The following is an 18717-nucleotide window of genomic DNA, read 5'->3' as shown; positions in this document are numbered from 1 at the left end:
AGGGTTTTCTTATCTTATTAAAGGGATAAAATTGCAAAGTGTTTAAAAAAACAAGCAACTTTGCTATTTACAACTTATTAAAAAATCCTCTTTGTTTTAAAAAATTGAGGGTTTTTAATCCTATTCTTTACTGCTTGTTGATAAAGTGGTCAGTTTTCTAGGCAAGAGTGCATACCTGCAAGTGTTGCCCTGCAAGTGTTGCTCCAATGCTGGCCATATTGCTAGATCAGAGAGTTATTATACACCTCCAATACTGCAGAACCTACTTCTGATAGCAGCATCTGAGAGAGCACAGTTCTGTCCTGATACTCAGCCATATTGCCGGCCCGAACGGTCAATTATCAGGAGCACACTGCCCCCTAGCAAGCATGAAGCTGGGAGTCAGCTGTGCGATTCCTAAACACAGAAACCAGACACACACCCTTTAAGCTCGAATACATAGTACCATTCATAAGATCATTTGGGATGCAATGTTATATATGTATATATATACATATATATATATATTCATAAATATATGTATATATACAGACACATACATATATACACACACATATATATATATATATATATATATATATATCTGTATATATACACACACCACCATATAATTTATGATGTTATAATTACATTTAGAAATGTTTATCACTGTGCTTCCAATAAATTGAGATCACGTGGTTTGTAAAATTGTATTTCTGCTTATACTGTATAACGCCTGGTTCATGATACACAAAATTTATCATAGATAGCAGAGAGCTACATAGCAGTCAGTGAAGTCAATAGGTGCTTTAGCTCAAGTACTTTTCATTTGTTCTATGTATTAAGGTAAATTTGCAAGAATAAAAATCGATCCTGGAGGTGTAGGATATAAAGCATTGAAAAAAAGGATAGTAATGAGACATTATACTATTAATTCAATTTTCCAGAAAGCATGATATAACTGTGTGAGCATACAGTCCAAGCAAAATCATCCAGTGTTCCTATGTGATATTTAAGGAAATATTCCAAATAAATGAAATGCTGCATATTACACTTCACATTGGTAAAAATGAACGTATACCAGGTCTGGCCAGTATATAGCTCAGATCCAAAAGTAAAGGTGCTGTGCAGAAAAGTGTATGGCATAGTGCAATAAGAATCCAAAAGGTAACAAATACATTATTGACACAATGTTCTGATACACTGACATGCTAGTAATGCAGCAATGTAGGTATACATAATGGAGAAAATTCAAACCACGGCCACCATTGGTATTCCTCTGTATAAAAAGACTGTGCTTGCACTAGTTCATCACATTAACCCCCCTGAAAGAATCTAAACACGAAACGCGCGTTGGGGCCTTCTGCTATACTCTCAGGTTGTATTTTTTCCTTCTATTATATATACCTCCATTGCTGCATTACTAGCATGTCAGTGTATCAGAACATTGTGTTAATAATGTATTTGTGACCTTTTGGATTCTTATTGCACTATGTCATGCACTTTTCTGCACAGCACCTTTACTTTGGATCTCAGCTTATGTGAGAACCTATCAATCAATTATTTATTGCACTGCACCTTATTTGATGATTCCAGTCATTGCTGTCCCTTTCTATTCTTTTATATTTTCCCATGATTTCTACTAATGTGCAATATGCATTTTAGCCATTTGGCATCTTGTATATTTATATAGAAAGTATGGGGAATAACTGTATTTATAATGTAGCCCTCCTTTGTGTTGTGCTACATTAAAATATTTTGATCTTTACTTATTCCTATTGTTCATTAGGTGCACTTGTTAGCAACTTGGCTTTTGAAATAACCTTTAGCAAGTTGAATAATCAGCATTTATATACACTGCTCAAAAAAATAAAGGGAACACTGAAATAACACATCCTAGATCTGCATGAATGAAATATTCTCATTGAATACTTTGTTCTGTACAAAGTTGAATGTGCTGACAACAAAATCACACAAAAATCATCAATGGAAATCAAATTTATTAACCAATGGAGGCCTGGATTTGGAGTCACTCCCAAAATTAAAGTGGAAAAACACACTACAGGCTGATCCAACTTTGATGTAATGTCCTTAAAACAAGTCAAAATGAGGCTCAGTATTGTGTGTTGCCTCCACGTGCCTGTATGTCCTCCCTACATTGCCTGGGCATGCTCCTGATGAGGTTGCGGATGGTCTCTTGTGGGATCTCCTCCCAGACCTGGACTAAAGCATCCGCCAACTCCTAGACAGTCTGTGGTGCAACGTGACGTTGGTGGATGGAGCGAGACATGATGTCCCAGATGTGCTCAATCAGATTCAGGTCTGGGGAATGGGCGGGCCAGTCCATAGCTTCAATGCCTTCATCTTGCAGGAACTGCTGACACGCTCCAGCCACATGAGGTCTGGCATTGTCTTGCATTAGGAGGAACCCAGGGTCAACCGCACCAGCATATGGTCTCTCAATGGGTCTGAGGATCTCATCTCGATACGTAATGGGAGTCAGGCTACCTCTGGCGAGCACATGGGGGGCTGTGCGACCCTCCAAAGAAATGCCACCTCACACCATTACTGACCCACTGCCAAACCGGTCATGCTGAAGCATGTTGCATGCAGCAGATCTCTCTCCACGGCGTCTCCAGTCTCTGTCACATCGGTCACATGTGCTCAGTGTGAACCTGCTTTCATCTGTGAAGAGCAAAGGGCGCCAGTGGCGACTTTGCCAATCCTGATGTTCTGTGGCAAATGCCAAGCATCCTGCACGGTGTTGGACTTTGAGCACAACCCCCATCTGTGGACGTCGGGCCCTCATACCACCCTCATGGAGTCGGTGTCTAACCATTTGTGCAGACACATGCACATTTGTGGCCTGCTGGAGGTCATTTTGCAGGGCTCTGGCAGTGCTCCTCCTCTTCCTCCTTGCACAAAGGCGGAGGTAGCGGTCCTGCTGCTGAGTTGTTGCCCTCCTACGGCCCCCTACATATCTCCTGGTGTACTGGCCTGTCTCCTGGTAGCGCCTCCAGCCTCTGGACACTACGCTGACAGACACAGCAAACCTTCTTGCCACAGCTTGCATTGATGTGCCATCCTGGATGAGCTGCACTACCTGAGTAACTTCTGTGGGTTGTAGAGTCCGTGTCATGCTACCACGAGTGTGAAAGCACAACCAACATTCAAAAGTAACCAAAACATCAGCCAGAAAGCATTGGTACTGAGATGTGGTCTGTGGTCCCCACCTGCAGAACCACTCCTTTATTGAGTGTGTCTTGATAATTGGCAATAATTTCCATCTATTGTCTATTCCATTTCCACAACAGCATGTGAAATTGATTGTCAATCAGTGTTGTTTCCGAAGTGGACAGTTTGATTTCACAGAAGTTTCATTTACTTGGAGTTATATTCTTTTGTTTAAGTGTTCCCTTTATTTTTTTGAGCAGTGTATATTAGGACTATTGTCCTTTGGATGCACATTCATTTTGAGAACCCCTTTATTGTCTAAATACTTCTTCTTTTTTGGAAAGGTTGTATTGTATGTCTTGTGAGTATAGCATTCTCTGCATTGATTCCCCCTTTTTTAACATTTTTGTGGATTGTTTTTTGTTCCATCAATAAAGATTTGTTTGATTTAGAATGGCTTCAGCTTCTTTTTCTTCATAGGTTAACTTTAAATTTGTGGAAGTGCCAGTAGTATTCCGGCCAATAATAAGCATTGCTTTTTTATTCAGTAGAAAATCACATATTGACCAACCACATGAAAAAGTCCCACCAAGATGATGTGTAAATATGGAGAAGATACACAAACTATTTTCCACACAATAATAGTTTGCAAATATATAAATTACAATGATGACATAGAGTGGAGCCTAAGGGTATGTGCATATGACATCTTTTTTAGTGGGGTATGCTCTATAATACCCCCATTATAGCGCTAAATAAATGCTAAAAAGAATGAACATATGAATTGCATATGTAAAAATGACTTGCTGTGCTTTTTTGTTCACTTTTTTGAGCTTCTTTTAACCACTTCACTTTTCCATAGATGAACTGACCAGGCTTCAGGTGTCTTCACTAATTCATGCAATACAAATAATAATAATAAAAAAAAATGTAGCAAAAAATAATGACCAACACACTTTAACCCAATAGATACACATTTCTATAAGGCATCGGGCCCAATTTATCAAATCTTTCAGCGTGAAAAACTTAAAAAAGTCACAATCTTTTGGCGCAACTCTAGGCCATGATAAAATTTTGGGGCCTTTGGCATTCTCATGCCATTTTCACCCAGTTCTGACAAATTGGGCGCAAAGGGGAAGAGAAAGGTGTGTGAATCTGCTCATGAAATTCATGACGAATGGCATTCACCGCACCACAAATCTTATTCCTTCAGGGACGAGAGTAGGATTTGTGGATTGGTGCACACAGACGTGCACGCTACTGTTCTTTATTCATGAATAGGTGTAAGCCTGTCTCCAGCCTACCTCAATGAACAATGCTGGTCTTAATTAATCTGGACCACTATATGCACATACCCTTGTATGAAAAATATTTCACACTTTATGAGCTGCTCATCAATGACTATAATTATGGAGTGGATTGCATTTAGACCAATTTCACACTCCTGTGAAACACTGACAGTGCAAGGGTCGCCATTAGGGTTGAGCGAGTATGTTCTTTCCGAGTATGCTCGGGCCGAGCTCCGAGTATTTATAGCTGCTCGGTGATATGGTTGAATCCCTCCCGTGTGCATGATTTGCATCTGTTTGGCAGCTTTATTACATGTGAGGAATGTGTAAGAAATAGACATTCCTCACATGTAATAAAGCTGTCAAACAGTTGCAAATCATGCACATGGGAGCGATTCAACCATATCACCGAGCAGCTATAAATACTCGGAGCTCGGCCCGAGCAAACTCGGCGAAAGGGTTAATAGAGCATACTCGCTCAACACTAGTCGCCATACATATTTCAACCAGGTCTCTTGACCTGAGCTAACTTCTTCAAAGGCATATATGACTTAATTCGGTCAAGTCAGGTGTCTTGGGAGGTTATAGCGATGTGGACACATTCCTTGTTTCACAGAAATGTAAAATTGACCTGAATTTTAATTGATTGCGAGTTTACAATATATATTTATACTTGATACTTAACACTTTGTAATGACTTGAGAAAGGCTCAGTACAGATCCAAAATATAGCACATATGTGATGGTGAATTAAACCATCCTGAAGATTATCTGAAGTTCTGGTGCGGTTACTTTTCTTGCTATTGGATGTTTTCAAACCTCTAGTGATGGGCAGTGAGTCCACACTGATTAAACTATTTGTGAGTGTGGTTTCCGCTTCTGGATCATATCCATTATCGATAATGGACCACCAGAATACATATTTTGTATTATGGTCCTAACAACAATGTTAACAAAAATTGACTATCCTTTCATGTAAAGTTTCTTTTTAATATATTAATGTAAGTCTCTGTTATTAGAATGATTGGATCAGTTTCTCTATACCCATGTATTAGCTGCACTCCTTTGAAGCAAACCACAAACAGTTTCCAAAATACCATTACATTTTAGTATCCATTCAGATAAAATAGAAACATACAGTGTTAAAAAATACAAATACGACTTGTAAACATGACATGGCCGTTGCGTTCATCAGGATGTCTAATGCCTCAGCGCGATTTGGCTGAAATGCAGAACTGATGAGATTTTTTAGAGCCCAGAAGAGACGCGGTTTTGTGTAGGAAATCCATTGACATATTTTTATCAAATCTGCAAATTAAGCATTAAAACATACTGTGACTTATTCCATTAACTATAGTTGCCTAGTGAAATAATTATGTAGAGGCGAGAAATGAATTGGATTTTACTGTGGAATTTCAGCTATCAAGCAAAATCAAGCTTTGCCCTCCTGCCGGATAGGAACATTGCAGAAAACATAGACATCACATTTAGGTACATAAATTGTCCAAAATATGTAGAGCAGTGCAGCATTTGTACACAGTCAGTTGCTTATGGTACCCTTCGTACCATGAAAATGAGATACAATTAACAATGCAATGCAGCTAGTAGGCAATTGACAATGAACCGCTGTCACAAGACATATCCTGGAGGAATGAAAAGACATGGAATTCTCAACCACAGACCCACAAGTACATGTTCTGACTTTTAATTAGTACAAAGGAATGGTTTGACATAGAGTTATGATAAAGCCAGTATTAAACCTGTCGGCGAGTTTATATGGTCATTATAACACCATCTTGTTCAATCTGAATCCAAATTCACATTCTTTCCTCCCAGCTCTGAAGAGAGATGTTTTATACATCGTCCATAATCTACACAGGGGATAGTAATGTTTTATAAGCTCAGTATTTCTCTGTGCATATCCTATGTATAAAAATCTTTTTTTTTTTTTGTATTTTTATGCCTTTGATTTTTTTTCGGTTTATTTTACAAAGATGTATTAAAAAGACAAAGAAACATGCACTTATTAAAATTATACCTTTTAGAAATGTCTCTGGACACAAGAATATGATTTTACATATATATTTATAAATAAATCCTAATATTTTCCTATTATGGCACATATTTGCTAAGTGTGACTTTTCCATGAGACAGCTCATAATACCAAATAGAGCCCTATGGCTTGGGCATTCCTGAGTTGTCTTACGGAATTTGCTCTGCTTAGGAAACATGACATATCGGGCTTATTTTAATGGGGCTTTGGTGGAGATCTTGAATGAAAAATCAATTGTATACTATTAAACTTTATTTTTACTTTTTCACAAATATAAATTATTCAAGTCTGCATCAAAGGCCCTTAAAGGGGTTGTCACAAATTAGAAAAAAAGGGTTTGCTTTCTAGAAACAGTGCCACTCCTATCCACTGGTTGTGTCTGATATTGCAATTCAGCTTCATTTAATTCACTCAAAGGGAACATGTCACGTGAAAAAAAGATATGGGGTTAACCTGCAGGTTAATAGCGTTCTGAATTTGTCAAGCACCCACACTTAGACCACCGCTGCCTTGAATTTATGAGCTTTATTCCTTCCGGCAGCATTCAGGTTTCAGTCACGGGTCACGGAGCAGGCGTGGGTCCAGTCACTCTGTCTATAGAGAGCCGCGGCTGTAACTGTGTCCCCGGCACTGACTGACAGCCGACTCTAATGCTGATCCTGCTGTCAGTCAGTGCCGGTGTGTGGTTACAGCCCCGCTCTATATACAGAGCGATGACGGAACCCATGCTGGCGCTGCCCTATGTCTGAAACCGGAATGCAGCCGGGAGGAATAACGATCATTTCCTCCAGGCAGCGGGACTCTCAGTGGCGGCACCAGGCAGGTTCAGAATGCTATTAACCTCCAAATAAACGCCATATCTGCAGGTGAATAGCGTTTTTTCACGTGACAAGTTCCCTTTAAGCTTGGCTACAGTAACAGACAATCAACAGACAAAAGTAAGGCTGTTTCTGGAAAAAAATAAGGAGACCCTTTTTCCTAACCTTATAAAACCCCTTTAATAAATAAGCCTTTAAATCTTTTCGGTTGTGCATGAATACATTTCAAGAAAGATCCATATTTTATCTGTAGCTTTATTTATATAATTCAAAATTGGTGCTATTGATACGATCCAAAATCGGTGCCAGTACGGGAAGGAAGAAAAAAAATGTTGCTAAGGCTTTAAATATTTTGCTCTTTTTTTGGTTTCCTCATATGGGCTTAAATGTAAACTTTTACAATGGCATGGTTGAAGAACATTTGTTTCTTTCTCACCTTGCTCTGACAGTCCACTTGAACACATTTTGAACAGATTATGTACTACTGCAGATTTAAGACCATACATGTAACAAGAGACTCCGCTCTGAGGCGCTGCTTCCCATAGTCCACAGGGGAAGAGGAAACAGGAAAACAAAAACTCATAGAGTTCGACAGCTACTGAGGCAAGACTTGCCATTTACAATATAAGCCCAAATATTTTTTTTTTCTTTCATTTTTTTTTTTTTTCTGCAACACAACTATATATTAATTTAATAAAATACACAATATAGCTCTTATACACTCAACGATTTGGCTCATATGCACTAAAATTGCAAAGAAATCATAAAAATATGCCATTTTGATGTAAACACATTTAAATCTTCTTACATTTGCACATTTAAATGGTGATGTGATATTTGCGTCAATGAGTAGGACATTTACTTTCCTGAGCAAATTTTAGTGTCCACAAATTAATTAATTAAAAAAAAAACTTTTTTAATGATTTTGCCATTTGAGCTTTTTTACCTTTTAAATGGTAAAAGTATTTGTTTCTTCTTTTTTTTTTAAGAACCATATTAATCGAGGTTGAAAAACATAATTATCTCTCTGTATAAATATTCAGGTGTGAATATACTGTCTGTTTTTGTCGGACACTAAAATTCTTTTTTTTTTAACACTTTTCATTTTACATAAAGTGAATTAGCTTATGCTAGTGCAGGACACAATAAATCGACTATATAATTTTTTTTTATATATTACTATGTGTGGCATGGAAATGATCTACATGACAAGGACATATTGTACTGAAATGGTCTGGAATGTTGGTCATTAATATAGAAATGTTTACCACAAATGGGTGTTGATGTTTGGTGCGGCTAGGACTACAGCAAAATTAGTTAGGACTTTAATTAGAAGCTAGTGATGCTGTTTAAAATCCACACATAAATTAGTCAACCCTGTTAATCAATGGGTTTATCCTCAGCAAATGAAAAGTCACATCAACAAGAAGTTCCAAGTTCTGTTCCCTTATACAACAGATTGTCAATATTCACTACAACATATTTTTTTGTTGATTGAGTCCAATAGAATTTTTTTTGTCAAAATAAAGCCAGAGTAATCTGAATTACAGAAAAAAAAGACAGTACAAGATTTTGGGGGCACTTTAAGCGTTCACTTAGAGCCACAGAGCAGCATCCGTCTCTTTTTTCCCCTGCAAATGTACTGTTCCAAGGGAAACTATTTACTTGACAAAGGCAAACCTAACAGCCTCTCCGTCCTTCTCACTTTCTTACAGCCACTGCTTCGCTTCCTCGACAGTCTTGTAAAAGCTTATCAATTTCTCTCACAACTTCCTCAGCATCTACAGATTCTCGGCCCAAATCACGATTTGAATGCTCCAGATGGTCTAAGACAGCGTCCATTTCACTTGAGTCTCGGCTCACTCTGGAGTGCACATCGGCAAAAACATGAGCCATGGGGTCTGATGTGATGTACTGAGGGTCCTTTGTCTGTTTACTAGGTGATATGTACTGACCATCAGAAGACAGGTATGGATTTGTTGCTTCTGCCAAGACTCCTGATTTGATTTCACAGCCATTCAATGGTCCCTTAGTGGAGGCACAAGGCTCAATGCATGTCTTGGTTGGGCTGCTAGATGCAGAAGGAACCTCTTGCAGAAGAGGACTCAGGGCACGCTTGGCTTTTAAATATGGTTTTACATTGGCAATGAGAATGGTGTGCTCTCTTTTGTCTTTTCCAAATGTACAAAAGGTCTTTTTCCCAGTGGGGTTTACAGTTTCATAAGTCTCAGTCTCAACGTGGGCTTCAACAGTTGGAACAAAGAGATTTGTGCGATAATCTGCATTTTCCACCTGGTTTGTTGTGGGAAATTGTGGCATCCAACACCTGTCAGAATGACCGAGTACTCTGCATTCATCTGTACAATTAACACATTCCTCTTGCTCTGCAAAACAGAATAAAAGAAAGAAAGTGACTTTAATATACTAAACAATATTCATACAGTAGCGTATACAGAGTTCACATTTTTTCTTCAGAATCTACAAAAAAAATATCCTTCATTTGCTTGGAATCACTTCTGACTGATTGGCAGAAGTTGGACGCCTTCACTAATACATTTTTCTGCTTGTAAAAAAACATGCATTTTAAGTATTTTTTAAAATTTCTTTCATATGTGGTTTTAGTGGTATTTTTTGCATTTTTTAGAAAGGTCTATAGGAAAAATTAACATCTAAAAAAAAATCATACTAAGAACATGCTGAGATTTGGTAAAAATGTCTCTGATGCTAAAAATGCTGCATACATTCAACAGACCAATTATACCTTCATTTATGTAGAATGTCTTGAATATGAAGCTCATGAGGTTGTAAAGGTAAGGTGGCAGTATAAGTTTATATGGTGAATTGGCACTGTATCATTCTGTGCCAAAAACAGAAAATTACACCGGTAGCCCAACTTTTGCTGCCCCCCTCAACCTTCTCTCAAGCCATGATTTCAACCTGAGGAGTGGTCTGTAATTGAGAAGAAGGTGCATGACGAGAACTGGAGCAAACTTTTTTGTTGCTGTTTAAAGGGAAACTGTCACATGAAAAAAAAATATTAATCTGCAGATATGGGGTTAATCTACAGGTTAATAGAGTTCTGAACCATCCCGGTACACCCCCACTGCCAGGAGGAAATTAATTTTTTTCCCCTGGTAACTTTCATATTTCAGTCACAGAGGCGGCAGGCATGGGTTTAGTGGCCGCTTTGTATATAGAGAGCGGCGGCTGTAACTGCGCCACAATTACTGACTGAAAGCCGGCCCTACTGTTGAGCTGCTGTCAGTCAGTGCCGGGAGCGAGTTTACAGCAGCCACTTTCTATACATATAGTGGTGACTGAACCCGCGCCGGCATCGCCCCCGTGATTGCAACCTGAATGCTGCCGGGTGGAGTAAAGTTAATTTCCTCCTGGCAGTGGGTCTCTCTGTGTGGGCACCGGGCAGGTTGAGAACCCTGATTAACTCCATATCTGCAGGTTAACATTGTTTTGTCACGGGACAGGCTCACTTTAAAGTCCTATACTAAGGTTGTCGCCATTGGAATTTTCTCCTCTGGGGGTCACTGAGTTTGCTCACGTTCAGTATATTTCACTAAAATATACTTTGGAGAACAAAGACTACAAAAGATACAATTTGTATTAAACAAACTAAAAAAAAAAATCACATCATGAGCAAAGTGGATCAATTTATTTTCTTTTAAAGCTCCCTTAACTATATTAGGACTTCTTTTATGTGCTGCATTCAGTACAGAAAACGATTGCTAAGTTAAGATATGTTTTCTATTGTCTGTTATTTGGTAGAGTAAGTTTTATTTTCTTTATGTTCTGCGTATAATAAATTTATATAAACAAGAAAAGAAATATTTAATGTAAAGCTTAATAAATGATGGCTTATTGCTTCGGCTTTATTCTCCGTAAGAATGGTGCTGAATGCTATCCTCTAATGCATTAAAATAAAAATAAATGAACACTATGCTATGGTCTGTGTTCTTCAGCTAGGAGTGAATAATTGATACGCTTTGCTGTACCACAATCCTCCTTGTTAACATTTTTTACATTTTAAATTACATTGAACACAATATGCCCTCACCATTTAGGTTTCACAGAGAAATAAATAGCTGCAGTTAGCTTTTGTTAAAGTACTTAGGGAATATCTAAAATTCACTTCATTATATATACGCAGAAATCATTCCAACACAAGCTCAATGATACTCCCACTCATTTTATATTTCCACTCTCTTTATAACGTATGACTATAGTTAAATGTCCTCCAATTCCGCCAGTTGTCATATTATAAATTATAACCTCACGTTTTACATCACCCTATCAATATTATTTACAAACTCTGAAGAAAATATCTCAAAAGTCATGAAAGGGAAAGTACAGTGATTTCCTATAGCTATTATTTCTTCTAAAAGGGACATTAGAAAATGATAGCGGATATCTGATTGATTGATATGAACAACTGTTCCACATTTTTTGCATTAGGCTGAAATTTAGTAGCATTTTCAGCACTCTAATGACAGCTGCGAGAACAGGTTTGCCGACTTGATTTTTTTTTTCTGGACAGCTTATCAGAAAATCATGGACAGGTCAATAATTTTAACAAATGCTTTGGGAAACAATAATAAATCATTATGTTTTTAACTGATAATTTTGGAACAAAGATATTAGCTGCATCCAAATAATGATGAGAATTGCAGTCAAAATTACCTGTACACATTTCTCAAATTCAAAGAATTCACAAACATGACAATTTTCTTTTTTATGGACAGGTAAAAAAGTGCCTACTTTCATTGACTGTCAAGGAATTTGTGGACAGTTGGGAAACCTATGCAAGACCCTCATCCCTGCAAGAAAGTGAATCGAACTGAGGTCATCATAGAACCTCGGTGATCTAAGTTCAGCTCACTTTTCTTTTGTAAGTCAGTTCTGATACATTAAATTGATAAATTAACTCCTTCCCAACATCCACTATATATGTACGGCACAAGTTGGAAGCAGATGTATGGAGCGGGCTCACGAGGTTATGGCACTGGGAAGAAAGTGAGGAAAAAGCAAAAATGGAAATTGTCCGCATTGTGAAGGGGTTAAATGCGGTGTTAAAACAAATCTCTTTTACATGTATATAAAAACAGCACAGCTAAATAATTAGAATTGTTACTTATTTTACATTACACTATTGCCATAGAACTATAGGGTGGGTAATTTATGTTTTCCAGAAAGCCATAAAGTAATATATCTCATGGAAATGTCATTGCAATGTTCACACACAGTGTTCTCTTTTGTGGCTTTGTTCTATTTAACATACAAAAATAAATAAAATAGTAGAGTAGAGAGTATATAAGTGGAGATGAGTGATTTGATGCAAATCAAATTCATGCTGAATTTTGGGAAATTCACTAGATCTGACAAATTCCAATAATATGCGATTTGATTCGTGCAAATTGGCAAAAATGCCTACCACTATATTACACCATGCAAAAGATTTCATCAGAGAAGGATCACATGACCTCAGGGACGCCTCCACAATCTCCAATTAGCACCTTGCAGCTATCAATCACACAGTATAGCACAGCCATCACATAATATAGGTCATCACATAGTATGACACAGCCTGCATAAAAAACTAGGCAGAGGAATGCAGTGCAACAATAATTTTGGGGTAAATCTGATTTGTGTGAGGATGTCACAGGTTAGTAATAGAAATAGAGGAAGAAAGCCCCCTAAGAAATCACTGAATGTTCTTATACAGATTCCGATAGTGTATATGTGACAAACCAACAGTGAAAAACGGTTACCATTAGTTTACCCATAGTGATATACTGTATGAGGAGGTCACTTTGACATTACTTAGGCTGTGTTTGCGTTAAAGAGTTTGAAAGTAGTTGCATGTAATCCTAGAAGACATGAAAGTTTATACACATCTTTTTAGGGCTTTATCTCAAATGGTTTACTTGAGATTCGCGAATAATAAATTTGTCTAAAATCAAACTTTGGGGAAAAATTTGCCAAAGTTGGCAAAATCGAATTTCAAAAGATGTGATCATCTCTATTCATAGGTTTACATGTGGCTGTCCTGGGGAAGAGTCAGATTGACTCTGAAACGCGTTGACAATAAACCACTTTATCTTCATATCTTGATCTTGTTTTTGCACAAATCCACCTTCCCTGGTATTCTTTAAAAAGTGGTTGTGTCACACAAAACCCTATCAGGTGAGCACAATACATGTGTACCCTCACCTTTTTATCTGAATAAGACGCTTTTGCGCTTTACATTTTTATCAAGCACAATTGGTAGACTATGTTATGTCCATTGCAGGGCCAGAGAATCCCTGTTTATTGCACTGCCCTGCCCCTGGTTACCCTGCATTAGGGATAATATAAGTTTAGCCTGCACAGAGAATTCCATTAATACTTTTTAATGATCAGTAAGGATATACTTAATAATGCTTATATATTTGCATAGCAAATGTTGTTACCAGCTTTACTTTAATTAAATAGAAAATGATGGCTTATAGTTCATCTACAGTAATACTGCACCGTGTTATTTCGAGGGTCTGGTGTAATTCTATGACCTTTCTGCATGTCGTATCTATTCCAATCCTTTTACATGGCATGTGAGTCTAAATAGTCATATCATGTAGGTATTTTTTTCAAATAATCTACCAAGTTAGGAGTCTTCATGTATGTTTTAAAGGCCAAAACTTCCAAAATTACAGAGGAATTCTCAAAAGAAAAAGGGCACTTCGTAGGTGCACCTGCGTGTACTAACAAGGAAAATTGTGCCAGAATCTCATTAAACTAACCAATGATGAGTTCAAAATATCAATGGACGTCTGCTGAAGAAAATTCTGTAACTTGGCTAGGTAGTGGATGGGATTTATAGAAATTTCACGCCCACTGTGCATCTTTTTAGTGCAGCGTAAACTGACTTGCAGTGCGTGTTTCATATCCGCGGCTTGTCAATTTCTGTTGAGGCACACTGAGTTTTATGTGCGGATTTTCCCCTTAGATTTTCATTAGCCACGGAAAATTTGCAGGTAAAAACGCATCAAAAATGCATGTAATCCGAAACTAAATGTAGCAATACATTTTTCTCAAAGCCAAATAGGAGGTATCAAAAACAAACTAGCTTTATTTAAAGCATGATACACCAAAAAGAGACAAAAGACGCAGCAGCAAAAAAGCGATAAAAACATGTTAAAAACACACACCAAAACGCAATGAAAAGTAACCCAATTAAAAAAACTCAACAAAAGCTCATGGAAATGAGGCCTTACATGTAATATTTGACCATGAAGTATGATAGTGACTTTAGTGTAAGTTAAAATAAACCCTATACATACACATTTTAGAAGATTGGAAAATCTTTTTAAAAAAAAAAAAATACATTTAAAAAAAAAATGAAAAATTTTTATTATTATATTATTATTATTAATTATTTTGTAATATGTAATTGTGATTCACATTAAAGGCAGCAATATGATATAAATGTTCTCTGTTCAATATTCATGTGGTTATTTATTATTATTTATTTCTTTTTCCATTTGGTTGAGATTTTAATTTAGATTGAAGAGAAAAAAAAAAGAGAAACTTCGTCAACCGTGATGGGTGACATTAAATGTTTTCGCTTTTTTATGCTTATTTGTCTGTTACTTGATAGGAAACATTCGAAAGGAAATCACTGTAGTATAGTAACTCCAGGGGAACACAAAACTATGAAAGTATAATGGGATTTCTGCATAACAAACATGCAGGTTATCACTAGGTCACAGATGGCAGCAAAACTTGAAAATGAGAATGACACGTTAAGCATTACTGAATCATATTACAGCTCCTGTCTACTTTGTTATTCCATCACAAATAATAGAACACACTCTAAATTTATAGAGGGCACATTTCATTAGTACGGAGACGTAGAGTGTCACTGGGGAATGCCTCGCGCCTGACCTTATCATGCATATGCTGTCACCTTTTTACCATTAATTCACATAACCTAGTGACTGATATATGTAAAGGAAGACAAATATTTACTCTGTAAAAAATGAAGAAAGGGTAATTATTAATGATTTTTATGCAGAAATATAGATGATATATTGAAATTAGAGATGAGCAAACCCGAACCTAAAAGTATGGGGTTTGTACCGCGGACAGTTTGTGTCCAGTGCTAAATGCCAAACACTGGCTTCTCAAGGAAGTCTGTTGCAATGTTCAGAGTTCTGGGGGAAGAGAGAGAAAAAGAGAGAAAGAAAAAGAGAGAAAGAAAGAGAGAGAAACAAAGAGAAAAAAAGGAGAAAGAGAGAAAGATTTTCCAGTTCAAAAGTTCAGGTCAGAAGAAAGTTCAGGTTGGGTACCAGAATTCGAACTTCCACGGGTGCGCTCATCCCTAATTGAAATAGACTATGCCTTTCAATATAGAATGATCAGTATACGAGATCCCACAGACCAAACATCAAATCATAAGCCTTTATAAACCCTTTTGTTATATGTTTAATAATCAAAACTGAACGGTCCATCAGTGAATACGTTGAGGGATATTTTTGGTAAACATGGTGTAAATAAAGCCTCATTCATTTTCACTACATTCTTCTGAGCCGTCTCAACTGCGTAGCAACTTTCCGATGCTATAACAAAGCACATCAGTAGTTTCCTCATGCTATCAGACAGTACAATGTGACAAATACTGAATTTATTATTCACTATATTCAGGGATGAGAACTGGCTAAAATTCTCATTTACTTGTCACATATAGTATGCTTTGTCAGACAAATACACAGGCAAATAAACATTTGGATATAAGACAGTAGACAGTAAAATCCAGACACGAGCTTTATGGCCCAGAATCATATTACACAAATGGAAATGAAGTTTGAAAACTTGATAGCTGCTACAAAAAATACAGTAAAATAGCAACATAAGAATCTAGACACTACATTCAGTCTATTATCCAGACAGACCGTGTACACTAGATCCCTGTATTGCTTTTGTTTGCATATTCTCCATTTTCTTTTATTATATTTTTGGTCTCTGTTATGATAGTATATACACTGGTGGATTAGTCACAAGTCCTCTGCCTAATTCATCCTCAATAGGATATATACTTTTCCAATAGGTCTCTTTGACTCAGTGGTAAATGTATAACAGAACTGTGAGATCTCTGTCTACTGCTTATTGTGGGGTCTCTATATGGCACCACATTGTCCAATCTGCAAAATTTCCTGTAAAGGCACACAGAAGTACTGTATACTGCTGGTCTATAAAAATACAACACTATGTAATACAGCAAAGTGTATTTGTCTTTACTCTTAAGCTTTTAAAGATCACAAAACATAGAAACACAAGAGTGTATATTTTTTCTATCCTGTCCAGTCAATAACTGCAGACATTACAGTGCCTATATTAGATGATACCAAATATAAATTGAAGAGCAATTATGTGTACACACCAGGGTTTATGTATAACCTACTACATGGATAACTTAAGTTACTGTAATCTACTGTAAGGTTTCTATGGCTATGAACACGTCAGCATAAATTCTTCTAGGTACATTTAAAGAAAGTCAGGGATTTTGTAGGATGAGTAACCAATTGTACAAGACTGGTGAGGATCATTTTCATAAGTACGTTGAAACACAGTCATTAACTGAAAAATAAACTGATGTGTAGGAGGCCTAAAACTTGGTGAAAAACAGCCAAACTCTGCTACAAAGGTGAGGTTGTGGAAGACAGTTTCATGTCATGGCATACACCATGTCAAGACTGCGCACAACAACTAGACAGAAGGCAGACTGGGCTCTCAAGCGGTGCTGCTCAAGCTCTCTTGAAGAAGCACCAATAAATGGGCAATGTTGAGGACCATAGACGCAATGGTAGCCAAGGAAGCTTGGTGCAGTAGATGGAAGACACATCATGTTTACTTCCCATTGAAATATATGTATCTATGTATGTACATATGTGTGTATTTATATATATATATATATATATATATATATATACATACATATATATATATATATATATACACACAGTGGGTACGGAAAGTATTCAGACCCCTTTAAATTTTTCACGCTTTGTTTTATTGCAGCCATTTGAGAAATTCTAAAAAGTTCATTTTTTTTCTTATTAAAGTACACTCTGCGCCCCATCTTGACTAAAAAAATAAATGTAGAAATTATTAAAAAAGAAAAACTGAAATATCAAATGGTCATAAGTATTCAGACCCTTTGCTCAGTATTGAGTAGAAGCACCCTTTTGAGCTAGCACAGCCATGAGTCTTCTTGGGAATGATGGGCCCTAGGCCAGTCAAGAATGGTCACAGAGTTGCTCTGAAGCAACTCCTTTGTTATTTTAGCTGTGTGCTTAGGGTCATTGTCTTGTTGGAAGGTGAACCTTCGGCCAAATCTGAGGTCCAGAGCACTCTGGAAGAGGTTTTAATCCAGGATATCTCTGTACTTGGCCGCATTCATGTTTCCTTCAATTGCAACCAGTTGTCCTGTCCCTGCAGCTGAAAAACACCCCCATAGCATGATTCTGCCACCACCATGTTTCACTGTTGGGATTGTATTGGGCAGGTGATGAACAGTGCCTGGTTTTCTCCACACATACCGCTTAGAATTATCACCAAAAGTTCTATCTTCATCTCATCAGACCAGAAAATCTTATATCTCATAGTCTTGGAGTCCTTCATGTGTTTCTGAGCAAACTCTATGAGGGCTTTCATTAGTCTTTCACCAAGGAGAGGCTTCCGTCGGGCCACTCTGCCATAAAGGACCAACTGGTGGACGGCTGCAGTGATAGTTGACTTTGTGGAACATTCTCCCATCGCCCTACTGCATCTCTGGAGCTCAGCCGAAGTGATTTTGGGGTCCTTCTTTACCTCTCTCACCAAGGCTCTTCTCCCATGATTGCTTAGTTTGGCTGGACGGCCAGGTCTAGGAAGACTTCAGGCGGTCCCAAACTTCTTCCATTTAAGGATTATGGAGGCCATTGTGCTCTTAGGAACCTTGAGTAATGCAGAAATTCTTTTATAACCTTGGCCAGATCTGTGCCTTGCCACAATTCTGTCTCTGAGCTCCTTGGGCAGTTCCTTTGAGCTCATGGTTCTCATTTGGTCTGACATACACTGTGAGCTGTGAGGTCTTATATAGACAGGTGTGTGCCTTTCCAAATCATGTCCTATCAGTTTAATTAATCACAGCTGGACTCCAATGAAGGAGTAGAACCATATCTAGGAGGATCACAGGGAAATGGACAGCATGTGACTTAAATGAGTGTCTGAACAAAGGGTCTGAATACTTATGACCATGTGATATTTCAGTTTTTCTTTTTTAATAAATTTGCAAACATTTCTACATTTCTGTTTTTTTTTCAGTCAAGATGAGGTGCAGAGTGTTCTTTAGTGAGAAAAAAATGAACTTTTTATAA

At 37.5% G+C, this 18717-nt stretch overlaps 1 protein-coding gene across 6 annotated transcripts in view; it reads right to left on the bottom strand.

Moving 5' to 3' along the window:
* Positions 1–6130: 6130 nt before the first annotated feature.
* Positions 6131–18717, bottom strand: part of PCDH17 (protocadherin 17) — a 258864-nt gene continuing 246277 nt past the window's right edge. For 5 of the 6 annotated variants that reach the window (XM_073663941.1, XM_073663939.1, XM_073663940.1 and 2 more), the window contains one exon: positions 6131–9696. In XM_073663941.1, the coding sequence (XP_073520042.1) occupies positions 9014–9696 (683 nt within the window). In that variant the 3' untranslated portion in view covers positions 6131–9013. The remainder of the gene's footprint in view (positions 9697–18717) is intronic. The other variant, XM_073663942.1, reaches the window with a different exon arrangement.

Source organism: Phyllobates terribilis, unplaced genomic scaffold (assembly GCF_046119375.1).
Source record: "Phyllobates terribilis strain yellow unplaced genomic scaffold, ASM4611937v1 Scaffold_2__4_contigs__length_985480577, whole genome shotgun sequence".
Lineage (NCBI taxonomy): Eukaryota > Metazoa > Chordata > Amphibia > Anura > Dendrobatidae > Phyllobates > Phyllobates terribilis.
This window is presented reverse-complemented; position numbering and strand designations above follow the sequence as displayed.